This window comes from Cydia pomonella, chromosome 3 (assembly GCF_033807575.1).
Source record: "Cydia pomonella isolate Wapato2018A chromosome 3, ilCydPomo1, whole genome shotgun sequence".
NCBI classification, from domain to species: domain Eukaryota; kingdom Metazoa; phylum Arthropoda; class Insecta; order Lepidoptera; family Tortricidae; genus Cydia; species Cydia pomonella.
Genome location: NC_084705.1, coordinates 585,625 through 612,460, shown reverse-complemented (window position 1 = coordinate 612,460; position 26,836 = coordinate 585,625). Strand labels below are relative to the sequence as shown.

General features: G+C 40.7%; 3 protein-coding genes across 5 annotated transcripts in view; 2 read left to right on the top strand and 1 right to left on the bottom strand.

The window, feature by feature from the left end:
* Positions 1-8,105, top strand: part of LOC133515718 (ras GTPase-activating protein-binding protein 1) — a 32,186-nt gene extending 24,081 nt beyond the window's left edge. For 2 of the 3 annotated variants that reach the window (XM_061848273.1, XM_061848272.1), the window contains exons 8-10: positions 743-1,020; positions 1,795-1,961; positions 3,926-8,105. In XM_061848273.1, coding sequence (XP_061704257.1) covers positions 743-1,020; positions 1,795-1,959 — 443 coding nt within the window. In that variant the 3' untranslated portion in view covers positions 1,960-1,961; positions 3,926-8,105. The remainder of the gene's footprint in view (positions 1-742; positions 1,021-1,794; positions 1,962-3,925) is intronic. The other variant, XM_061848274.1, reaches the window with a different exon arrangement.
* A 7,005-nt stretch (positions 8,106-15,110) lies between these two features.
* LOC133515717 (SPARC) overlaps positions 15,111-26,836 on the top strand; it is a 39,688-nt gene continuing 27,962 nt past the window's right edge. Inside the window, exon 1 of the mRNA XM_061848269.1 lies at positions 15,111-15,261. The gene's annotated coding sequence lies outside the window, so the exon portion shown is untranslated. The remainder of the gene's footprint in view (positions 15,262-26,836) is intronic.
* Positions 21,044-25,506, bottom strand: LOC133515716 (uncharacterized). Its single transcript, XM_061848268.1, has 2 exons — positions 24,638-25,506; positions 21,044-21,786 (listed from the first exon to the last, which is right to left on the bottom strand). The coding sequence occupies exons 1-2, from the start codon at positions 25,419-25,421 to the stop codon at positions 21,764-21,766; spliced, it is 807 nt and encodes a 268-aa protein (XP_061704252.1). The 5' UTR covers positions 25,422-25,506; the 3' UTR covers positions 21,044-21,763.

Sequence of the window (26,836 nt, the reverse complement as noted above, 5' to 3'; positions counted from 1 at the left end):
AATTGAGTAACACAAAATATGTAACAATTATAAATTATACTTGATTATTTATTTTATTAAAAAAAAAAAAGATATGGTTAAGATAAATGCATGTATAATATGTATGTATATATGTATAATGAACCCTCGTAAAGCACCCACTCAATAAACAATTACCCCCTTATCCATAAACGCGTACGTTACGATGCCGCTAATCATCGTTTGTCCCTTTCATCATACCAATACGTCGGAAAGGGACAAACGATGATTAGCGGCATCGTAACTTTAGTACACGTTTATGAATAAGGGGGTTAGTCAGGCTAGATATGAACGAGTTGTCTCATGCGGTTCCACACAGCTCATTCTATGCAGATTTCACATGACACTGCCGCGTAGCGATGGCGCTTTTAGAGCCAAAGGAATTTAGCAATTTCCTGATATCCTGATTTTTAGGTATTTGGTGTGAATTTTTATACTCTATTTAATCTGATTTTAATTTTCATTTGAACTTGATTTTAATTGTGATATTAATTTAATTTATATATTATACAAGACATTATTTAATAACAATTTTAATTAATTAATTTATTTGTGACTGATTATTTATTTAAAATTAATGTAATAATTATACCGTGGATACTAAGTTACTAACGTAGTCTTAAAGAAAATGTGTAACTAATTTACATATATGGGTATAATACCTGAAATAAATAGTTCAATTTCAATTTCAAAAAATTGTAGTGATTGGTGATAATATATCCAGAAGGCAGCCGCAACGAGCGCGGGGCGCGCGACGAGCGGGGTGAGCGGGGTGAGCGAGGAGAGCGAGGAGAGCGAGGAGAGGCGCGGCGCTACTCGGACTCGCAGCAGCTGTTCCTGGGCAACGTGCCGCCGTCGGCCACGGAGGAGGAGCTGCGCGCGCTGTTCTCGCGCTTCGGGCCCGTGGCCGAGCTGCGCGTGCTGGGCCGCGCGCCGCACCCGCACTACGGCTTCCTCACGTACGAGAGCGCCAAACACGCGCAGGATTGTCTCAGCGCGCAGGTATACATTTACTCTGGTTTCATTGGTTTTTTTTGGTCTCCATGGTCTCAGACCTTCTTAGAGATCGGGAGAAATATGCGATGCTGACTGCACTCAAAGAGAGAGAGGGAGAGACAGACTAAGGGAGGGAGAGAAAGAGGGGGATAAAACGACGGGGGCGGGGGAAAGAAAGTAAGAGGGGAGTGAATGGTTAGAGACCAATGGGAGTGAACTGGATGTCATAATTATACAAATCTAGTCCATTGATCCTCGAGGCGAATAATTTTCACCCGTGAGTAGCACCTGGTAATTATATTATTCAAGAAATTTCCTCAGTTTCACGCCAAATAGATATCGACCTTGTTGTATACCCATAAAGATGGTTTTTGCATTGATTAATAATGAAATAGGACCGAACAATGGTATGAAATGGCGTCATGAATGATAGTTATTTGGCTTGGATTTTTTCGCTTAGAAACGGAGCAATAAGGCATTTTTATAATTTCAAATAGGTTACATGCTTCAGCGTCGTACCGAGCTGACTTTGTCTGTGGTAAAAATTAATGAGCTAATCTTATCAAGTTACACCAACTACAATCAGTGAACTGATTAACGTCACTCAGCAGTGAACTATGCAACTTCCCTTAACAGTATAATTTAGATAGACAGCTTAACGGATAAACAGCAAATTTTGCTTTGGTGCAACCGCCCCTTAATATTGCCACATATTTCACACAATTCTATAGCTTGTTTTCTGTGTGTAAAATAGTACTAAAACTACTTGATTTTCCCCAGCCGCTGTACTTCCCGGCGGACAGCCCGGACGGCGTGAAGCTGAACGTGGAGGAGAAGAAGGCGCGCGGCTCGGCGCCCCGGGACGGCCGCGACCCCCCGCGCCGCCGCCCCACCTCCTCCCACCGCGCCTTCCCCGCCCCGCCCCGCCAGCCCTACCGCCGCTAACGGTACGTATACTGCCCGCGCCCCCCGCGCCGCCGCCCCACCTCCTCCCACCGCGCCTTCCCCGCCCCGCCCCGCCAGCCCTACCGCCGCTAACGGTACGTATACTGCCCGCGCCCCCCGCGCCGCCGCCCCACCTCCTCCCACCGCGCCTTCCCCGCCCCGCCCCGCCAGCCCTACCGCCGCTAACGGTACGTATACTGCCCGCGCCCCCCGCGCCGCCGCCCCCCCTCCTCCCCCCCCGCCCTCCCCGCCCCGCCCCGCCAGCCCTACCGCCGCTAACGGTACGTATACTGCCCGCGCCCCCCGCGCCGCCGCCCCACCTCCTCCCCCCGCGCCTTCCCCGCCCCGCCCCGCCAGCCCTACCGCCGCTAACGGTACGTATACTGCCCGCGCCCCCCGCGCCGCCGCCCCACCTCCTCCCACCGCGCCTTCCCCGCCCCGCCCCGCCAGCCCTACCGCCGCTAACGGTACGTATACTGCCCGCGCCCCCCGCGCCGCCGCCCCACCTCCTCCCACCGCGCCTTCCCCGCCCCGCCCCGCCAGCCCTACCGCCGCTAACGGTACGTATACTGCCCGCGCCCCCCGCGCCGCCGCCCCACCTCCTCCCACCGCGCCTTCCCCGCCCCGCCCCGCCAGCCCTACCGCCGCTAACGGTACGTATACTGCCCGCGCCCCCCGCGCCGCCGCCCACCTCCTCCCACCGCGCCTTCCCCGCCCCGCCCCGCCAGCCCTACCGCCGCTAACGGTACGTATACTGCCCGCGCCCCCCGCGCCGCCGCCCCACCTCCTCCCACCGCGCCTTCCCCGCCCCGCCCCGCCAGCCCTACCGCCGCTAACGGTACGTATACTGCCCGCGCCCCCCGCGCCGCCGCCCCACCTCCTCCCCCCGCGCCTTCCCCGCCCCGCCCCGCCAGCCCTACCGCCGCTAACGGTACGTATACTGCCCGCGCCCCCCGCGCCGCCGCCCCACCTCCTCCCACCGCGCCTTCCCCGCCCCGCCCCGCCAGCCCTACCGCCGCTAACGGTACGTATACTGCCCGCGCCCCCCGCGCCGCCGCCCCACCTCCTCCCACCGCGCCTTCCCCGCCCCGCCCCGCCAGCCCTACCGCCGCTAACGGTACGTATACTGCCCGCGCCCCCCGCGCCGCCGCCCCACCTCCTCCCACCGCGCCTTCCCCGCCCCGCCCCGCCAGCAGTTCACATTAATCCAGTAGCAGTCCGGCGCTGGATTCTATCACTGGACTGGAATGCCACTGGATGAGAACCCTACCTAACCTAGACGTGAACCGAGCATAACTCTAAAATTATAAATATAATAATGGAATATTAATATCGGGACGATGACACATGTTGAATTTCAAAATCTAGTAAAATAGATAGCAAATAGCCGGGTCCACACAGAGCGAGTATACGCGCGAGGCAACTTCCTCACTCACAACACGCACTCGGGCGAGGAAAACGCGCGCGCCGCCTCGGTCGAGGCACGTCTACACTGGCCGTATTGTGCGTGAGGAAATTGCCTCGCGCGTATGCTCGCTCTGTGTGGACCCGGCTATTGAGCAATTCATCGCAATAATGCGGTTATTAAAATAATATAATTATGAAAATGATAAAAAAATATAGGACCTGAAAGTTTCAAAATTAAAGGTATGTTTTCCAAAAAGGAATAAAGTAAGGGTACATTGCAAATATATACATTAACGCAATATTTCACCGACAAAATCGCAATTTTAATGTTTTTCATACTTCAAGATGGGCTCTCGGTGACCGTGACGTCACGTTTGCTTATCGTTTTGTTGGAGCGTTTCGCGAGTGAAGTACGACTGTCGGACTTTGACCATCATTTCTGACTTTTGTATTGCTTTAATGCAATGGGTCCCATATAGACATTTGATTCTAAAAACGAACCTGAACGATTGATACCATTAATAAAAAATTGACATCTAGCCTATTGTCCTATTTACAGACGCACCTCGGCGCTCCCCATGCGACCGGCCCCGCGCCTGTCCCAGATCACTTCACACGACGCAGACGGGCCCTGAGAACCGTGCTTCAACACTTGCCTGACTTTGATTAACTATATCATACTTATTGATTGTTATGTAAAAACTAAGAGAAACCCGTGCCACCTAGTTTGACAGCAGAAACAGATGGTGCTGTGCGCCACGTTTTGTGGTCCCTGAAATGTCACTTTTGACGACCAAAGTGCGAACCCTTTATAGCGCCATCTCGGTGGGAGTCCATCGTTTTTTCTAGTTAATAATTTATTATTTATTTTATTGATATTCTCTAGCTGACTTTGACAAGGGCCCTAGTGGCCATTTCTCTAATATAATAATATATCACCATATACATCTGCTGTCAAATTCGAAGTACGAATTTATCTTAGACATGTATTCAATCGATAGATCTTTGATTTCATTGACTAATGGGGAGGACCTTAGTTAATATAATCAAACTGGTTGTTACGTAACGTTATATAACATTGCGTGACAGTAGTGTAATACTATCATGTTGTACAGTCGAGGTATTAAATATAGATACAGACAAAGTGACAAAATATGTACACCCTACCTTAATATATAGGCAGTAAGGTCGTGTATACATATTTTAGGCACTTCGTCCGTATTTATATTTAATACCTTGACTGTACAGCCTGTCACACGATGTGAGATAGTAAATTGTTTCAAAATTAAGCCACCTATTATAAAACCACTGAGAAATACCTCTCGAACCGTCTAAGTTAAATCGGAAGGCATTACCCGAACTGTTCTCAAACACTATGCAGTTTTCGGAAAGTAGACGTTATGTCAGTCGCGTACGGTTCATATTTGAGAGCCTCAATGTACTTAGTGTTTAGTTAATTCGCTGTAAATTCAAGTCTAATTAATATTACCATGTATATTTCCACTTCAAACTAATTAGCAATAATAGTAATAAGTTACGTGTGAAGAAAAATACGTCTTTTTAAAATACAATGATTTTTGAGGATCTTAATTTCTCCTTTAATAAACTGGAAATACATATGGTGGTTTAAAATGAACTATATACATTATGATAAAACTGTGCTTGTAATATGAGAGTAGGCGGGTCCACACAGAGCGAGCATATGCGCGAGGCAATTTTCTCGCGCACAAAACGGCCAGTGTGGACGTGCCTCGGCCGAGGCGGCGCGCGCGTTTGCCTCGCGCGTATGCTCGCTCCGTGTGGACCAGCCTAGTCAACAATAATATCTTGCGCGTGTGTAAACCCACTATAAATATAAAGAGTAACAACGCAATATAACGGAGCACAAAGCTCCTATATGTATTATTAACTCAGACGGTTAGTGAGTTGCTATGGTTTAATATGTGTTTGTGAGATTGATTGTTAGTATAATCGGTCTGTAAAAAATAATACTTAAACTAGGTTTTCTTCCAAGTTGATGCGCTCTATATCACCAACCATCTGAGTTAAATGCTGTAGCATTATATGTACATTTATGTCGTTATAATATGAACCATTTGAACGCCAAGACCGATTAAAGGCGTTGTAAGTGCCTGTGGCGCCGAGAACGCTTCAAGGCGGTCAGAGTATTAACGTCTCCAGTACGGTGTATATATATATTTGCTAGCTTATGCCAGAGACATTGGCGTGTGCAAAACGTTCTTGGGTTAGGGTAGGCGTTCAACAGGATGAAAAGTCTGTGAACGCAATTCAATTTCTCTCAGTCAAATTCAATTGCACGTTTTAGTTTATAGAATTAGAATTGACAGTTGTCGTGACAGGTGAGCGGCGCCCGCGCGGGCAACATTAACACGCTTCGCATATCGCTTCTCTTATTATTTTCTTTAAGTAGTTAGATAGTAAATTAATAATAATTTCGGGCTCGCCCGCGTTAACTTTAATCACCGGATTTGTCGTAAAATGCATATTTATGCTCGATTTGATAGAGGCACTCGCTCGGCTCGGCCCCTAAGGTTCCTCGGACTACGAGACATTTCAAACGAAGTTCACTGCGGGACAGTTCTTCAAGGATACCCACGACGACATTTTATTAGCTACATAGTTAATCTAGCTTGTGTATTCTACAATGTGCTTAATTTACGAAAACCCACCTCAATTTTATGAGCTATTTTATTTTCTGCATTTTAGTCTAAAACTGTAAATATTCACTTAATCTCTCAAAACGTCGTATGATGAACAGTATCTAGGAAAAGTATTGTATTTCAGTTCAGTACCCCTAGTGTACATTTATTCGATAGCGAGACGTGACGTACACCTGGTGGGCGCTCGTGAACTTTGTTCAGATGCCGGACAACCCGTTGGGCGGGTTGTTTTGTACGCAGCTATAGACCACCGGTTTCTGGGGTAGTGCACCGTTTTTTGTCTGGCAGTGAATGTGTTAAGTCTCATTTTGTATGGGATTTTGAGTTCCCAAAACGTTCCGCTTGGCGCGCTGTTTCTAAATCCTATACAAAATGAGACTTAATGGAAACGCGTACGTCACGTTACGATATGGAATAAATTTACACTAGGGGTACAGTTCAGTGTAATGTGTAAATGGCGTATTCGCTAGATCTGAACGCGCCTTAAAAAGTTAAATACATTTTCGAAGATTGTAAGATGTTAGTTTCAAGCTGTATGAATATAAGTAGTTTCGTCGGCACAGGGGCAAGGCCGGGCAGCGCAGCGTGTGTCACGGAGAAGTCTGTATTCTTTGCGCGTCCACTCGGCCGAATCTAGAGCGAAGCGAGGGCTCCTAACAGACTAGACTGCCTAGATCCGGCCCTGTGACGATTTACCAATGTTCCACTTCCATAAACGTGCTAAATTAAAAAGATTCTTAAAAACTGTAGTGTTTTTAATTTAGCACGAGCATAATGTCGCGCTTAGTCGTTATAATGGGGTTAAAAACGCTCAACGTAGAGGGCGCTACGGTGTAACGGCTCCAACAAGATTTCTCTTTAAAAAAATATAATTTTGAAATGTCATGTTTAATGCTATCAATCTGCAAGAGCAGAGGGCCCGGCCAACATGCCAATCGTTAGAGTGATAGAGAAACATGACCGTTTGGTTCGCTACGGCGCAAACGATTGGCATCTTGGCTAGGCCCCCAGGAGTGTTAACTCATACATCGAAATCGAATATTTTCATATTTTTCATTTGTGACAGAAATGGAATTTAAAATTAGAATTTTGAAATTCACTATAGGTTTCGCGGGACAGATAAACTATGACTACAAATATCAAACTCTTGATGGAACTTCCCTGAAGCGCCCTCTATGTTGAGATAATGTTCAACCACAACAGTTTTTAACCCCATTGTCACGGCTCCTTCGGCGGTAGTTGCATAATTCCCATAAATAATGTCCAGTAATCGGGAAAAGTAGCCTTCACTAACTCGTTCGCGTTGTCTATAATAATGGGGCTTATATAAATGCGCCGTTTTCAACCAAAAGGGTACTTATTGTTGGTTGTCAATAAGGCGGTATTTCAGTAAAGCTTCAATTTTGTATCAACCTTAGCGGCAACCGAAAATGTGGTACCTTTTAGTTGAAAACGTCACAAATATTGTGTCCTAATGTAATAGTTCTCCTATTTTCATTGCTTAAAGTTTCTAATAGTACATTACGATACAAGTGCAAAAAATAGGAAATTCGAAACGAGTGGCGATAAATTAAAACACGACCGAAGGGAGTGTTTTAAATCGACACGAGTTGCGAATTACCTATTCGGACATGTATCGTACAACGTTTTACAGTACATTTGGCCCTGTAAATGTTCGACACAGTAACGTAATATGCTAATTTTCGCACTAGTGCTATAAAGTAGCACCATATGTACTGTAAATGTAACTTATTTTAAACGAATGCATGAAGTATCAATACTAAACAACCAAATTCACTTTAAATTAAAAACATATTATATATCGTAAAAACAGACTTAATTTCAAGAGGAATTGGTTGGCACTTGCCTTGTGTTGGTACTTTAGGTATCATTTTTGATACCTCAACCATCCAAGAGTGAAATTGGCCGAAAATTGCATTAGGACAGACATATCTGAAATAGATCACCCATAAGAAGTATATTGACTGATTGTTTCTACAATTCACAATTATTTTCTATGTGATATTCAAAGTAATAAAGTTATATTTCGCGTCTTCACATACGGTATTATTAACTTAGTTGAATACGAGATATAAAATACGAACATTTTGTCTTCTAGATGTAGATTTCTTTCATTATTTTATGATTTCAAAGCGGTCCTATACGTTTTGTGACAAAACGCACACATTTAAATTATATAGTCTCTTTATTATTTAACAAAATGAGACTTAATCCCGTATACTAAGTTTTTAAATTTACCTCCGACGTTTCGGCAACACCGTTTCGGGCAGCGTCGGAGTACAGAATAAATAATAGCACTACCGTACAGAAATGTCACTTCCTACGAAACCGAATTTTGACAGCGATTCAGAGACGAATTATGCTGTCCCTTTCTAATGTATGGCACTATCCCTTTCGACCATTTAGGGTTGTCAACTAGTCATTATCTTATCTGTGGTCGTGCACGTATAGTTGTGTCAACCCTAATAATTTCTCGGAGCAATGCTGAGCCGAACGGAGCAGGGAAAAGCCGAAAGGAGTGTCGCCCCACTGGTCGGTGGTAAATTCAAAAACTTATTATACGCAATTAAGTCCGTTTGGTTAAATAATAATATATAGTCTCTTGTTTTAAGTAATTAAAAGAATGTAAATAATCAAAATTATATCTCTTATATAGTTGTGTCTCTTATTATTGACCGAATGACCGAGTCCAATAGTTATTTGTTTACTTTTTTATTTACCTAAAAGAAGAGAATAAGTTCTTATTAGGGAACTATTATTTAAAAAGTGAAAACTTATACCTGTGCGATTCAACGTTGTATTTGTAGGGTATGGACCGAATTTGTTTTCATTCTGCATATAGGCGTGATTCAACGAACATGGTCGAAATAATACTAGAAGAACTGGTTTTCAAAGTAACTTTCGACCTTAAGTCTATTGAGACAAATTACAATATACACTGACTGTGGAAATAATATTAAAGATTTCGACCATAGACAGAAAATAATATTGAGAAGATTGCATAGATATAAAGATCTTGATGTGACAATCATAAATCTATGGATGCTTTCGTTTATTCGTACCGTTATAACTTTACGAAAGCAAGTACAGTTAGTAGCATATATCTACACACAAAAAGTCAGTGTCATCAGATACATCGGAACGGCCAAAACACTCACAAATATTAGTGCTTGTTAATTGCGTTAGTGTGCTTGTTCAGATATCTTTGAGTACCTCTGCCGCTCCGTTATATCTGATGGTGACACTAACACACTTCACTGACCAAAGGACTTTATTTCCTTTCAATAAGGTTTAAAATGGCAAATGGCCAGCTAATCGTGTTAATGATATAAACGTATAGAAGTAACCGCTAAATGTACTTGCCGGTATTATTACCGGTCACCGCAAGGTACCGTATAAGTACTTGTCGGTATTCCTACCGGTCACCGCAAGGTACCGTATAAGTACTGGTCGGTATTAATACCGGTCACCGCAAGGTACCGTATAAGTACTTGTCGGTATTTATACCGGTCACCGCAAGGTACCGTATAAGTACTTGTCGGTATTTATACCGGTTACCGCAAGGTACCGTATAAGTACTTGTCGGTATTTATGCCGGCCACCGCAAGGTACCGTATAAGTACTTGTCGGTATTTTTGCCGGTCACCGCTAGGTATCGCATAAGTACTTGTCGGTATTAATACCGGTCACCCCAAGGTACCGTATAAGTATGTATTTAGAATGAGAAATATTACAGGGGTCTGCCGGCTAGGACAGAGACAACATGTTTCAGCGGTCTCTTTCGTGCGACAGGGAACCGGGATACTTAATTATGATACACGTTAGTAAAGGCTTGATGTAAGAAGGCAGGAGACAGAATGTAAACTCGGCAGCAAAAGTAACTGAGTACCATCGCGTTCATAAATATGTATACATTTTTTTCGACTTATTGCAATGGATTAAAGTGAAGAAATGTGTACATATCTATGAAGTCGTCTGTAACTGAACGAGTACAAAATTACCTACACACGCTCTAAATCTTTTAGCAATAAATTTGTGTTCAGATAATTTTGTGTATGTCGTCCGCTTAGCTACTTTTGACGCAGTGATTTGCACCGTTGAGACAGAAAGAGATAAAAACGAAATCGTTATTGGTCTCTTGACAAAAATTGATAGACTTTCGATATGCTTGTAAGTTATTTTTAGTGTTTTTTTTACTAAACAAATTGTGTATGTATTTCGCCCGCAGGCCCCTGGCTCTGATCATGAACTTATGTGTTACTGTTTTGTATATTTTTCATTTTGTACTGAATTGTGTAAGTGTCCAATTATGACATAGTTTCGGCTAGTGGTGGGGCTCGACATAACCCTACTGATGCCCACGACCGATATAAACGTCATAATATATGTATGCAACAAGTAGGTAAAAATTAATATTAGATGGACTGAAAACTTGCTCACTTAGCGAACCTTCAAGTTACAAGGGAACTTTTGGTAGGGAAGATTTGACAAGTTGCCTTCAACAGTGTCACTTAAAAAGTCGGCAATGCGCATGTTACACCCTAACAGCTTGTTATATTTGACTTACAGGCGATTTCTCTTTGATACAAATAAGACCAGATGCGTTTCTGACCACTTGGGACCTATTTTGTGAAATTGCAAGTTATTACTAATTCTAAACCGGCAACATTATTAAAATCGATATAGGGGCTACTACGTCTTTTTGCTGGACACCTTTCTGCGATCTAATTACTAAGAAAGACAAGGAAAAAACATATACGTTTCTTTGTCTCAGCAGAAAGTGGCGAAAAGGTGTAATAAGCCTTTAGGTAAGATCAGCACTTCGGAGGGCCTAACGCGAACGCTGAAGTTCGCAAATTGCCGGCATCTTTGTCTGTCACTCTAATTACGCCTTAATTGGAGTAAAAGAGAAAGATGCTCGCAATTTGTGAACTTCGGTGTTCGCGGTAGGCCCTCAGTGTTGCCAATTTAGACTTGTAAAATTGTAACGTGCATATTTAAAAGCTAGTTTTCGTCGCTTATATCGGTCGTGGCGTTTAAGGGTCAATATTAGAGTTTTTATTTTCTTAATTTTTTTGGACATATGACGAAATGTTTTGGCATTAGATTGAGGTCCCTGAGTACTCCCAAACCATCAGAAATGGACGCCACTAGCGTATTTCGAACGTTGGAGACCAGTCAGCGCTATGGAAGACGGTGTCGCTTCGCAGTTGTGCCATCGTGGCGTAGAGCAGCAGCCATAGAGTTGACGAGACGACGCTCGGGAGACGCTGTGGGGTCTCTGAAATGTAGAGACACTTGTGCATAAGCTAGGCGGCTGAAGCGCCCGTGATATTGACCCTTGGGTGAAGGCCCCGCCGTGTTCCAAGCGACAGATTCCAAATCGTTAGCTTAACGTTCCGTTCTATGTATTCATAGTATATTATATCGATCGAATCTGTTTTGGATTGTTCTAAATATTATACAATTATATATTATAGAGTCCTGGACCCCGTCTCCACCGTCGCTGGCGAATATAATAAAAATTCATAAGTACATTAATGTTTGTCTCATTTGGTAAATTAGCCACAGTATTTTCTATCCAATAGGATAAACTTGAAATAAATTAAAAATAACTTCGCCAACGTTTAACCCTTCGAATGCCACGGCGCGGCATCATGAACCTTGTCGCAATGCCCGAAGGTTCATATTGGGCTGTAACCACGCGCGTCAGTTGACGTCTTCGACGGTCAAAGAGTTAGACAATGTTTTTAGGGTTCCGTAGCCAAATGGCAAAAAAACGGAACCATTATAGATTCGTCATGTCCGTCTGTCTGTCCGATTCTGTCACAGCCACTTTTTTCCGAAACTATAAAAGCTATAGTGTTACTGTTAAAAGCTATACTTGGTAAGTAGATGTATTCTATGAACCGCATTATGATGTTTACACAAAAATAGAAAAAAAACAATAAATTTGGGGGTTCCCCATACTTAGAACTGAAACTCAAAAAATCTTTTTTCAACAAACCCATACGTGTGGGGTATCTATGGATAGGTCTTTAAAAATGATATTGAGGTTTCTAATATCATTTTTTTCTAAACTGAATAGTTTGCGCGAGAGACACTTCCAAAGTGGTAAAAAGTGTGCCCCCCCCCCCCGTAACTTCTAAAATAACAGAATGAAAAATCTAAAAAAAATATTGGTTGACGTAACTGGTGACCGAAGAGCTGGCGGCTTCCTCGCACAACGTATCAGTATTGCGATACAACGAGGAAATGCCGCCAGCATTGGTACAATGCCTCAAGGGCCTATTTTAGATATAAGCTAGTTATAGTAATCATCTGTATATGTATATCCATTATTTATATTGTTATTGTCAATAAAATAATTCGTAAAAAAAAATATATGATATACATTGCCATGCAAACTTCCACCGAAAATTGGTTCGAACGAGATCTAGTAAGTAGTTTTTTTTAATACGTCATAAAAATTAAAAAAAAAAAATTTTTTTCATCAAACCCATACGTGTGGGGTATCTAGGGATAGGTCTTCAAAAATGATATTTAGGTTTCTAATATAATTTTTTTCTAAACTGAATAGTTTGCGCGAGAGACACTTCCAAAGTGAAAAAATGTGTGTCCCCCCCCCCCTGTAACTTCTAAAATAACAGAATGAAAAATCTAAAAAAAATATATGATATACATTACCATGCAAACTTCCAACGAAAATTGGTTTGAACCAGATCTAGTAAGTAGTTTATTTTAATACGTCATAAATGGTACGGAACCCTTCATGGGCGAGTCCGACTCGCACTTGGCCGCTTTTTTTACTAAAATATGCAATTTGAGGATAAAGTGATTTGCCAAAAAAAAATAACAAATGGCCGTTTGAAAACCCACTAAATTCAAAAATATGATTAAATGATATTTAATCATGTTTATGTATAAAATATCTAGTAAATGGGATCTGTAAAAATACACTACATGTTTAAGGCTGCCTTTCCACTAAGGCGGAAATGAGAGACCGAGGCCGTCGCCAAAGGGGGCACAGGGGGCAGCTACCCTCCCCTCCTAGAGAACAAAATTTGTAACTAACTAAATGGACGTCTGTGCAAGACTGTGGCGCCGCCCTAGGGGGTATAGGACGACACATTACTTAGTTTATATGACAGGTAACAAATTTAATAATGTTTGATAGTATGAAGAACTCCAATGAAATTTTACGCTTACCACGCCGTTCATTATCGTCGCTGGCATTTGTTTTTTTTTTTATAAGAAGCAAACGAGCTGACGGATCGCCTGAAGGTAAGCGATTACCGCCGCCATGGACACCGGCAACACCAGAAGGGTTGTAAGTGCGTTGTCGCCTTTTAAGATGGGAGTACGCTCTTTTCTTGAAGGAAAATACCGCAGGCGACAGTTCATTCCACAAATTAGCTGTGCGAGGCAGGAAGTTTCTGGAGAAGGTTCAGCTTAGATCAGGTTGCCTAGCCAAGGTGACAATCGTTTGCGCTACTATAGGGAGCGTGCATGAACTGTAGGCGGCAGCACAGGAGCCGTCAGATTTTTGGCGCGAGGCGTAAATCTGATGTTTATTGTTCCGATGTAGCCCACAAGATGGCAGACCCTACTATGCACAAGAAAACACGTGATGTATAAATGTATGTACATGTTTATGGTTCCGATTCAGGCCACAAGATGACAGACCCTCCAACGCGCACGGCCCCTATCACTCTTCCTTAGAGCGACAGTGACAGTTGTGTTTCGTTGGCTACGGAGCATAAACGATCGACATGATAGCTACGCACCCTGATGATGATGAGCCAAAGGAGGCTGAAATGGTATTCATAGATATCAATTAATGTTAAATAGCGTGGGGGTCGCCCGGCGGGCCCGCGGGGTCTAATACAAAGTTCTTGAACGAATTCATCATAATCTGGGTACAGTCACGTCTGAATATATCGATAAGAACAAAGTCCCAAAAATATGTATACACGACCTTATTGCCCATATATTAAGGTGTATAATTATATTTTCAGAAGTATTTTTGTTTTCGGACTTTGGATGGCCCTTGGAGCGAAGCGAGTGTTCTTTGGCCGAACTTGGTGACGTATCCATAATGACGCTATTTTATGAAATGCGGTGTTCTAAATTTAACACATATTTCTAATTCAAGGCTTTGCCGTAGATTAACGATCTGTTCGTTTTTAGGGTTCCGTAACAAAAAGGTACAACAGGAACCCTGGTACGACTCTGTCCGTCCATCCGTCTGTCACATTGCCAAATATCTCGAGAACTACTTACACTATCGATTTGAAATTTCGAATAAACATAAGGCTAACCCAGATGCATTGAAAGTGTTATTTTATTTTTATGCAAAATACCCTTTAAAGGAGTGAAAATTTTCGAAGTCTAGGTACTAGGTCAAGTGGGTTCTCATTTGAAACAGCTCAAATTGTACATTCCAAAACTAATTTATATTATTATTTTAGAATGGGAAACGAGAATGGCACCAGCCAGCGATGTCAGTGACCTTAGCTCAGGGAAACCACTTGAACTAGTTTGTTTCATATTCCGTGTCCTTTAAGATTAAATAACTGAAAATTGTTGAGACATTCGGTACAGATTCAATTTCGAGCGCTTGAATTAGAGATTGGTATACCCGACCCAGAAAAAACTAGAGGATGCAACAAATCAGTAGAAAATCCACCATTCTGATGTTAGGATAATCCCCTTTTTTGCTATTTTTATATAGTTAGTTTCAGTAAAATTTTAGAAGTTAACTTACGGACAAAGTGCCAAAAATGAGTATACGCTTATTGCCAGTGTGTAGGTACATATTTTTGTTTTTTTGTCCGTATCGATATTTAATACCTTGACTGTACCTAACCTTGTTTTGGTTTGTTAATTAGAATCTTTTCAATGAATAGCTAGTAGGTGTTGAAAAAGAAGTAAGTAGTCTGTGATAAAATCTTGTGTCAAAATGATTATTCGAGTAGGTTTACGGTTTACATACCTATATTGTTTGTTTATCTAATTAATTAGGTCACTTCAAACTCGCACCATCTTAGGCAGGTTTATATTTCAGCACCGCAGCACATCACAATACAACCGCTACATTATAAGCTCGCTCGGACACGCCGACGCCGTCCGGTGCACATCGTGGAAGCCAGTCGGAGTTCCACGGGCGCCGCACGAGGACGCCGCGAAAACGGTGAGTCTTTACTTTGTCATTCTTTTTTACAACTTTTAATTGTTTAAAAAGTGCACCCTCTATGATAATAAGGATTTTTTGGGATTGAGGGGTTGGAAAGTGTTTCAATTTGAACGATCTGAAAGTTTTTTCCCGTGTCAGAAAGTGGCACTGGAACTGAAAGTCTTAACTTTGACTCTTGGAACCTTATTGCGGAAACTAACATTTTATTGACATTAAATAAAATCAGATCATATTTGTTTAAACATTTTTATGTCTTGACCTGGTATATATCTACACAGGAAGCATGCGCCCAAGATAAGACGTAAAAAAGTTTAAGTAATTTAAACTTACGTACCTACTTGTTATCCAACATTATGAAATCCTTAATATGCTTATTTAAATATATATAATTAAACTTTCATTTCCTTAACTTAACTAATAAAACACTTGTTGTTACCTAATTTTACTATAATTAGGTATACCATTGAAACGGATACTACGCGGTGAATGTCTTTGAAGTTAGAAATAAGTAATTAGACTAAAAATACATTAGGAAAATTTGTGGTACAGTCGGGACATTGGATAGGACATTATACATATTAAAACGTATATGCACACTTAATAGCCCAGTAAACTAAGAATATTTTTACAAGAATTTCCTGACGATGAAAGAAAGAAACACGCGTTGACGTTTCCTTTCCCGATTTGATATTTAACCCCCGACGCAAAAAGACGGCTGTTATACGTTTGACCAATGTCTGTCTGTGGCACCGTAGCTCTGAAACGGATGGACCGATCTCGATGCGGTTTTACGTGAAAGTGGGTTTCCTTGCGGTGATCCTTTGTATCCTTGCGGTATCTTAGATAAAAATCGATCCAGCGGCTTGAAGAATATTAGCTCTTTAGCAAAACGATGTCAGGTATTTTTGGCATAAAATGATTTAAAGTCTTATGATTAGCGTACGGGTTTTGTTGAAGAGCTTTCATCTCGATTAAGAGGAAAGTATACCACACAGATACCACATGATAGTCCATACAAAAAGAGAAAACGTTTTTCCACTTCTAAATATATTCCATTCTCCGTGATTTTTAGTTTTTTATTGATACAATGAAAAACTAGGTTTATAGTCTTCCTTTTTTTTTAAATTTGCAAAACAAAAAAAAAAAAAGCGAAACCTATAAACCTAAAATGTATTATGCTGAAGCGATCGACATCAAAATCAATGTGTATTGTTAAGATTGATTTAGTGAAAAAAGTTTTCTCCCGATATGGAATTTCATAGAAAAATACCGTTATTTCGTTAAATTCAAAAAGCTATTCTTCCCTTAAGAGGGAAGAGTCTTAAAGTATAAATATTAAGTATCAACGTACACAGTTAACTGCTCCTTTGTAAACCTTTTCACAGTTATAAGTATATAGAGCGTCTATTTAATGTGTTCGCGTTTGTAAGTTTAATTTTACTTAATTTACATTTTAAAGTAAATAATAATAAATAAATATTCTGGGAACAATCTTACACAGATCGAAACAACTCCCCAAACTAAGCAAAGCTTGTACTATGGGTATAAATATATATAACATACTTAAATACATAGAATACATCCATGACTCAAGAACAAATATCCGTGCCCATCACCCAAATAAATGCCCTTACCGGGATTCGAACCAGTACCTTTTTAGAATAGTTATTGATATCAATGCTAACATATTTTTTTTATTTCTAATTTCGTATCTCCCGTTGAACCCTCGTTGATCGGTGTACGCGCTTAGCGGTCGAGTCCTGCAGTTTTTTTGCCCTCTAAGGTCTATAGGAATCTGGAATGCCGCTAGCGTCTGCCAAAGCGACTCTTACCGAACTCTTTCGGAAACACGCCTAAAGAAACCTTATTACGCCTAAATAAGTTCGATAATTAAACGATCTGTTATAGAACTTATGCTGTTTTAGTGTTATTTCCATAAAGTGGTTTCATCAGGATAATCTTTCGCAATCGTCAGCCATTGGCGATGCAAAACCTCGTGTTGCCTCGTAAGCTGTTAATTTAGTCAGGGTATTACTGTTCTAAGCTAGGATCTAGGTTTTAATAAATAAAAAAATTACTTAGCAACTCGAAGTATTTTGCTACTAGATAACAATGAGTAAATCATATTTATACAATAACAACAACAAACAAATAACAAATAATTTATTGAAAAAAGTATTATACATGGTAGCACTTAAAGACTAAGGATTAAGGATATGGAAAAGTTAACAAATGCCTGAACTAGGAGTTCCTGTATTTCAGGCAGAATAGGACAGTATTAATTAATTTGTAATTATTCATTTATTTAGAATTACAAATAGTACACAATAAAAATCTTATCACCGTAACAATAGTACATTATGATACAAGTGTGCTAAGTTGGTCATTACACACGAGGCGATATTGTGCGCGCGAGTTGTAAGCGAGCGCGCAATAAGAAACCCGATGTGTGTAATGACCATAGCACACGCGTTTCATACGACGTTTTTCAACACACTTGCGAGGAAAAAACAAAACTTATAAATTAGTTTTTTTTTGTCATGACAGTACAATTTTCAAAATGGTGGCTTACAGTTTTAACATCGAATAATTGCATTAAAGCATGCTGGGTTTGTAAGTCAGTTCATTGAAGTAAGTTACCAACATATTTTCCAAGAAATACTGGACGTTTTTGATGATTTTCTATTGAATATATAATTAGTGTACCACACACACGCGCGCGCGCACACACACACACACACACACACACACACACACACACACACACACACACACACACACACACACACACACACAGAGAGAGAGATATACACACACGCACGCACGCTGTTTTTTTGTTTCTGATGTTCTAGATTATTTTCTAATATTATTATAGATTCTTAGTAATATTTCCTAATCTTTACATAGATTGTGTATAACTTTCTTTACAGTATGATTATAAATAACACCCGTCTAGATATAATACATGTATAAAGTATATAGAGACAAATGGAAGGTAACTGGTACTTATAGCACAGGTTCATACCTATTTTAAGTATCAGCGAAAAACTCTTGGACAATGAATCCTATGTAATATATTATAAGAAATTATGTATTAGGTGTAAACTTTTGAGGTTAATAAAAACTTATCTTATCTAAAACTTATCTTATCTTAATAAAAGTTTCATATGCCGCCAATTATTTTTCACCCGATTTTGATAGTAAAAGGCTATCGTTTCTCGGCTCTAGCCTCTATTAGTATTACTGGCAGCGTCAATTTTGTGTTCATTTTAAATGCTTGAAAATGACATTTTCGTCAATATATAAACTAAAAACATGCAAAACTATTCCAAATTTATGACAAATACGGAAAATGGCTGCCGCGTTATTTTTTTTTACACACGATTCCAATCGACGCGAACGAAATCGACAAACAGCCAATTAAAAAAAATTAAAAATCTAATATTTTCGTATTTCTATTCGACGGATGGAGACCAAATCGATAAAATGTTATGATTATTCATTAATGTAATTTACGAGATAATTTAATCTATAAATTATGTTTGGTGTGATAAAACCTCTTTGAACTAACATTTGAAACCTTATAGTTGGTTTAAAAAAATGTATTACTTGACTACATTAAGAAGGCCGTTTCCCTGCATATTATTAGCAATCAGTTACCTTCTTAACTCAGTCGGATAATATAATGAAAAAACACTAGTGTTATATAGGATACTGAAAAAGCACGCGTGTTTAATATCTAGGATTATGAGCCAAAAGTCGGTGGAATTAAAAAGGTCGTTTTAAGCAAGTGTGTTGAGAAATAACTTATTTAAGTATTCTATATCAAAGTAGAGTAAGTCATCATTTTACGACTATTAGTAGGTTCTCTGTATCATCGTATGTCATATTTTGAAGGGCGCGATGCGGCACACTGAGTGTAACACAATTAATAAATATATTACACGATAGCAAAATTATTTTTCATTTCTCATGCTCTGAAAGTGGGTCATTGTTGTTCTAAAAAGTGTGCAGAAAATGATACGTTTCTGTTCTAGAGCACTGTACGTTCTAAGTACGTTTTTTTTTCTCTTTTTTTACTATAAGCAATTTTAATTATTGTTTTAAATGGATTTTTTGTACGATTTCCATTACGATAATTACCTCCCCATTCCATAAATAACGATGTTTTACCTAAATTGTTAATTAAAGTACCCTCAAGAAATACTGCTGAAGTTAATACTTAGCCATGTTTTTTAAATGCATTTTACTTTCCTCGTATTCAAACTGAAAAGTAAAGTGTTTAACTCGGGTGAAACGCACCATTTCAGTCTCGGACTATTGGCGCTAAACTAACTCGACAGAAATGGGTACCTTTCATCCCTTGGTTAGCAATGTACTATATATCTAAGATCTCAGTCACTCGAATCCCTCACTCAATATTTCACGCTATAATCGCTGGCTACGCTCAACATTCTTATTTTAAGCTCAGAGCTATAAAGCCTTCTCGCATTGCTCCCATTTATGAGTAAATGAGTAAAGGCGTACTTCTTTCTTAAAATCAGTCGGGTTTTATATGCTGGTTTTAATTCTGGGAATGACAGGTCATACAGAAAACAGGAAGAATTTTTACAGCTTAATTTTGCTTTGTGCTTAAGTCAAGTCTGGTAATATTAGGCCCAAGTCTAATTACAAAAGGGATTTAGACACTCCCAGTCCTCAACTTAGAGAGTAGTATTTTACTGGAGTCATTTACTGAAACTCCAACTTTGTGAATTTAATATTGCTCTCAATAAAACATTTTAGCAGCGAGGCGTCCATTTCGCGAGAATAACGTTCAATATTTTATTAGTACAAGTTAGAGTTGTTCAGTTGATTTAAATGAAATGACACTTAATGTTCATGATATTTTAACACTTTTAACCCTTTCAATGCCGAAGGTTTATAACGAGACGTTTCGCAAGTCACGTTCTAGGTACCTAAATTTTGACGTGCATTGGTCTCGTCAAAATTTATCGAATACTGCTACATTTGTCCATCAGAAATATCGGAGCGGCCGAGGTGCTCAAAAATATCTGAACACGCACTCTAACGCCTTGACAATAGAGGCGTGTTCAGATATTTGTGAGTATCTTGGGCGCCTGTTTGTTAGTTTGATTATTTAACTTTCTCCGTGATTGTCTCCATTTGTGGACTGCAAGGTGAATACTGCCGCCAGCCGACCTCTTCACAGTGTTTGACCATCTCATACGTGCTCCGAGCACGTGTCATTCGGTCTAAAATCATATGTCCGAAGAATCTTAGAGTTTGCTCATGGCATGTTTTGGAAAGCTGAGTGGCAATCTTGAGGTCTCTTAGAATGGACAGTTTTGTTATTCAGTAGTCTTCGCCAACAAAATCTGTTTGAGCATTGCATTGGTGGCATTGGTGCATACGAATAATTGTTCGCATTGATGTTCTAAACGACTTGGCTTAATTGATATGCGATTTCAGGAAGGGATAAATGATACATCAACGATGGCTCTTATATAGGTTTTAATTTAAGTCACTAGATGACTTTGTTGATTTTCGGGGGTTTCTAAATTTAAAAATAAAAGTTATAATGACAAATTAACTCTGCAGTTTTGGTACGAATTCTCGCCCAAACAACAAAGGTGCATACTTGCATTCTAAAACAAACAAACTAAATATTTATGTTGTGTTTAGATGTTGTGAGAAACATTTGGCTCGTGAACTAGTAGTTTGTAAAACAGGTCATTGTATTTTACTATACATAGGTGTGATAAATAAAAGACGTGCGCTCGCGTTATAACCATTTAATGCACTGCCTTTTCGGTACAGGCGCGAAAGATACAATATGAACTAACCTAACATCCCTCCACCATAAATCCTTAATACTAGCTACTTATAATTAACGCGGGGTATATTCCTAAGTCGAGCGCTCCGAACGACCTCGCTGCCTGCTGGTACCGCGGTGGCAGAGCCGGGTGGCTGGCGCATAGACGTCGGCTCCTGTTGCGCGAGTGGAATGTTCGATGACGGTGGAACAGCCGGAGCGATGGGTACGGTTCGTGATGGTAGCGGAGGTGGAGCGTCAGACGTGCCCAACAATGACGGCGTGTGCGCAGCGTCCCTACCGCGCGACATTTGCGGTGCTGTTGGCACGTGTTGGCCGCCTTGCACGGCCGTAGTGGCTTCTATAGGATCGGAATTGGCTTCAATCCACTCCTCTTCTTCCTCCCCTTCCAATCTCTGATCCGAAGGATAAGGCAACATCGCCCAAATGGAACTCCTGTCCTCCGAATCTTCGTTTAACCCATTGGTTGGGGTCCCGGTATAACCCTTGTATTTATATATTTGATTCTTGTGTTTCTTTACAAGTTGATCCATTTCCGGTAAATATATCTCGTATAAACATCGGCCTAACTTATTTTTAACAATACCTTTTAACCACTTATTATTACTAATTACTTTTGTAAGTACGTGTTCATTAATTTCAAAATCTACATTTCGGTTTCCCTTATAATATTTCGCCTGCAAATACTGTTTAGAATTAACATTACTTTGCAATTCTGTTGAGAGTGAGGATGGTGCATCATTGTTTACTAGCAATAAATCAAACCGGTTACGTAGCGGCCGCCCGATCATTAGTTCGGCGGGTGACTTGTCCGTTGTTGCATGTATACTATTACGGTATCGAAACAAAAATTCGTGTAACCGCTCATTAGTTATTTCCCTCATTGTTTTTCCCTTCATAAGCAACCCCTTAATATGTTTTTTTAACATTTTAACATAAATCTCCACTTGTCCGTTGCTCGACGGTGAATAAGTTGGAGAAGTTATATGCGTTGTGGCGTTTAATTTGCAAAAATGTTTAAACGCTTTAGATGTGAAAGATGTACCATTATCTGTCACTAGAGTGTGCATTATACCAAAACGAGACATAACTTCTTCAAGTTTTGTTATCACGGTAGCACTCGAATAGTTGCTAGTTAAAGGGAAACATTCGACCCATTTCGAAAATGCGTCTACCATTACGAGGAACATGGTATTTTGTATGGGTCCAAAAAAATCTAAATGGACTCTGGACCATGCCTGGGTCGGGTACTTCCATACCGTTAATGGCGCACGCGGCGGAGTGGGTTTAGTTTGAATACAGACCTCGCAACTGCCTATTTTTAATTCAATGTCGCGATCTATGTTTGGCCACCAAAATCGCGAACGAGCCTCTGACTTTGTTTTGTTTATACCTAAATGACTTCTATGTAATTCGTCTAGCACTTTTGATTGCAACGATTTAGGTATAACGATTTTATGTCCGCGCATAATCACATCTTTTTCCAAAATAAGATCGAATCTACAATTAAAATAAGGTTGTATTTCCGGGTTTACCACTTTTTTTGGCCAACCCGAAACTACAAATTTTTTTTACGATATCTAAACATTTATCGTTATTGGTCGCGCTTACTAACTCCCTCATGGTAACAGGTAAGTCACCGTCCGTTACAAAACTAACGTAGGTTGCGCGATCTAGCGGGGGTGGCGCGTGCGATCTGTGGGCCTGCGGCGGTCGAATGCAGGATGACGTAATCGCCTCTTTATCAGCGACCGACTCATTAACACCTGTTGCGCGACTCAAAAAATCTGCACAGTTATTTGCGCTTGCAACGTATTCGATTTCATAGTTATAGCTGTTTAAAAATAAAGCGTAACGCTGAAGTCGGTTCGCGGAGACTTCTGGTACCCCTTTATGTGGGTGGAAAATGTACATTAAGGGTTTATGGTCAGTACGTAGGATGAAAGGCACTTCCAACCCATACAAATATTGGTGAAAACGTCTTATACCAAAAATTATAGCTGTAGCCTCTTTTTCCATCTGACTATAATTGCGTTCAGCGCTATTTAAAGACCTCGAGGCATAAGCAATCGGCCGTTCAACCCCCCCCTCTAATTGACCTAAGACAGCACCTAGGCCCCAAGGAGACGCGTCAATACTAAGAACCAATTTTGAATTAGGGTTAAAATGCGCTAACACCCTCTCTGATACCAGTTCTTCCTTAATCTCCGAGAAAACGTTATCATGTTCTGTAGTCCAATCCCATTTCACCCCTTTTTGCAACAACCGGTTCAGTGGCCCCAAAATCGATGCGGCATTAGGAACAAACATTCGGTAGTAATTCACTAACCCTAGAAATGACCTTAGTTCGTTCACGTTTGTTGGTGCTTTTGTGGAAACCATTGCCTCAATTTTACTACGGCATTTATGAATGCCATGTTTGTCGATAACAAACCCTAAGTATGTTACAGAGTCTTAAAACAGATGACATTTGTCCCTGTTTAGCACTAACCCTGCCTCTTGTAATCGACTAAAAACTTGTTCTAACCTTAAGCAATGCTGTTCTTTTGTTTCCCCTGTCACCAAAACATCATCTAGCAAGCACAAAACTCCTTCAATACCTTGTAATAAACTTTCCATGGTTTTTTTGGAATATTGCCGGCGCATTTGATAACCCAAAAACGAGACGAGTAAATTTGAACAAGCCCTTGTGGGTATTTATCGTCGTTAGTAACTGAGAATCAGTATCCAAACTCAGTTGCAAGTATGCTTGACTTAAATCTAACTGAGAAAATTGTTGCCCGCCGTGCAACTTAGCAAAAAGCTCCGCTGTTTTAGGCAAAGGATATTTTTCTATTTGAAGCACTTTATTAAGCGTTACTGAGTAATCCGCGCATAGCCTAATTTCGCCGGAATGCTTCAAAATAGGTACTATGGGACTCGCATATTCCGAATGGTCGACCGGTTGAAGTACCCCCGTTTCAACTAACCTATTAATTTCCTTTTCAACTTTCTCCCTCAATGCAAAAGGGACTGTACGAGCTCGGTAAAAAATTGGTTGACTGTTAGGCTTTAATGATAATTTTACTTTATATTTATTTAAACAGCCTAACCGAGAACCAAAAAGTCTTGGATATTTTACCGTATAAAAATCTATTTCCGACTGGCTATCGCTGGACTCGCACGAGTTTATTTTAGATATCTGTAAGTTGAATGATGCAAAGAAATCTCTTCCAAGCAATGCTGAGGCACCTGTCTTCACAACATATATATTTATATAGTTACTTTCACCTTCGTACTTTACCGTTGTTCGCATAACTCCTACCGTATTCAAAACATTTTCAGAATAGCATATAAGTCTTGTTTCGGGCGGAGCTAAGGGAACGTTTCGGAAATGTCGTTTGTACACATGCAGTGGAAGGGTTGTGACGCCAGAACCACTGTCGACCAAAAATTTTATGTTCTGCCCACATACTTCAACGGACAAAGTCATCTCCTCACCATGGTGGGTACGTAAGCTACAAATATGATCAGAATAATAAACGGATTTATTCTTACCATCATCATCGTTACTCTCATCGATTGAATGCAGCATATTTACACGTTTCCTACGCTTGCACATACGTTTTAGGTGGCCTTTGTTGCCACAGCTTTTGCACTTGTAACCTTTGAACCGACACTTATCGACCGTATGATTACTGTACCCGCACACTTCACATTCCACACCACTATTAGACGATGAACCTCTTGATACTTTATAGACCTCGACCGACTCCGTCAGCTGATTGCTGTTGCTAGGCGCGGCCGACTGGCGCGCGGCGGTCCTCGCGCTGTGCAACGATACTGCGATTTCTAGCGCTCGTGTTAGCGTGAGGGTATCTGCGTCTTCTGTGAACAATCGGTCCCGCACGGGTCCCGCCTGCATGCCCAATACGAACCGGTCGCGCAGCATGCTATCCAATACCGAACCAAATTTGCAATCGGATGCTAACTGACGAACTCTTGCAGCCCACTGAGTTAAATCTTCGTCACTTTGTTGAATGGCCCTGTGGAAATTGTGTCTTTCTGCAAAAAGCGACTTTTTTGGCAACAAATGTTTGTCCACCTCTTCCACAATTTCTTCATAAGACAGCTCTTCCAGCGTCTTCGGTGAAATTAGTTCGCGTACCAATTTATACGCGGACTCGTTGAGTGCACTTAGCAACACGGCGCGTTGACGATCGACCCCCGTTTCTGTTTTAATTATTGCGTTTGCACTGAGCCAGATGCTTAATCTTTCCTTAAACACCTTCCAGTCATTGCCGACTTCAAAAACAGGTAAATTTCCGATCGTCGAATTCATTATGATCGTCTATATCGCGTGAGTACTTTAAAAAAAAAAAACCCGGGCGTCGCCACTGTGATAAATAAAAGACGTGCGCTCGCGTTATAACCATTTAATGCACTGCCTTTTCGGTACAGGCGCGAAAGATACAATATGAACTAACCTAACAATAGGTAACTAGGTATAGGTACACTTTAGTCGCGATTCAGCCTCATGAGTCGCGCGTTTGTATCGCTTGCTACTGCATCGCTTCTGTCGCGCTTCGCAAATGCGACATGGGGCCACAAGTCGATGCAATAAGTCTGCGTCTTAGCACACCTGCCTAACAAATATACAATATATATTATTAACCTAATTTTGTGTCCCACTAAATTAGGCAAAGGCGTCCACTCGCTTCTTCCACTCAACCCTGTCATTTGTACATTTCCGCCAATCTGGATAAAATGCGTCCAAGTCGTCCAGCCATCTCCTTTCGGTCTATCTGCACCCCGGCCTAGCTGCACCATCTATTGTGTTCCGTGGGTCCCACTCGGTAACCATTTTGGCCCACCGGTCAGGGGTCACTGTATTATGTCATTGTAAATGTTTTATTAACTTGTAAAAGAGCCCTTGCCTTGAGGCCAATGACGAGGGCTCAGAGCGCTACCTGCCTCGTTGCCCCACCTGGTGCACAGGACCTGACGTCACAAGGTAGGGATGGAGTGGGGCGTATTCGTGGTTTGACCGATCTGTTACAGGAAATCAAGTTCGCTACTCTCAAATTATTCATTTATGTTAGGCTTCAAATAACGGTTCAAAGCTAATATCTTTTAATTTTGAATTTGTTTACACTTTTACACCTTACTCCTTTATAATAAGGTGAAAAATGTAAACATACCTTTAACGTCGACTTTACCTTGGAGTTAGATGGATTGACATAGCCCTAAAATTCAATTAGTAATTTATAATTAAGCATGCAAAAGGAATCCCTATCAAATAAATAACATATGAGAGAGTTTTGGTACACACAAAATTAATTATACCAACCTTAGTCCCACGACGATTCACCCTCAAAGTTTCACCAATTTGGTGTAATTTATGAGTTCATAATTAAATATTAAGTACACCTTTGAAGAATAATAAATAAAGGATCGTAGAAAATTGGCTAAGCAGTGGGGAATTAATTAAAAATGATATAGTATGTAAATAAGTACCTACTTAAATATCTATATTATTGTATTTACTACAGAAATAATATTCATAATAAATAGGTAGAAATAGGTGCCTTAGTACCTACCTGGTATTAAAACTAGAATTTGGCTAGCAAGTCGTAACCAACTATTTTTCTAAATTCATTTTTTTTTTTCAAAATTTTGCCTTTCAAAGAAGTTTATAAATTTAAGGGGCGTTTAAGGAGATTATTAGCAGGTTTCCTTGTAGTTCTTAGCAGAAAG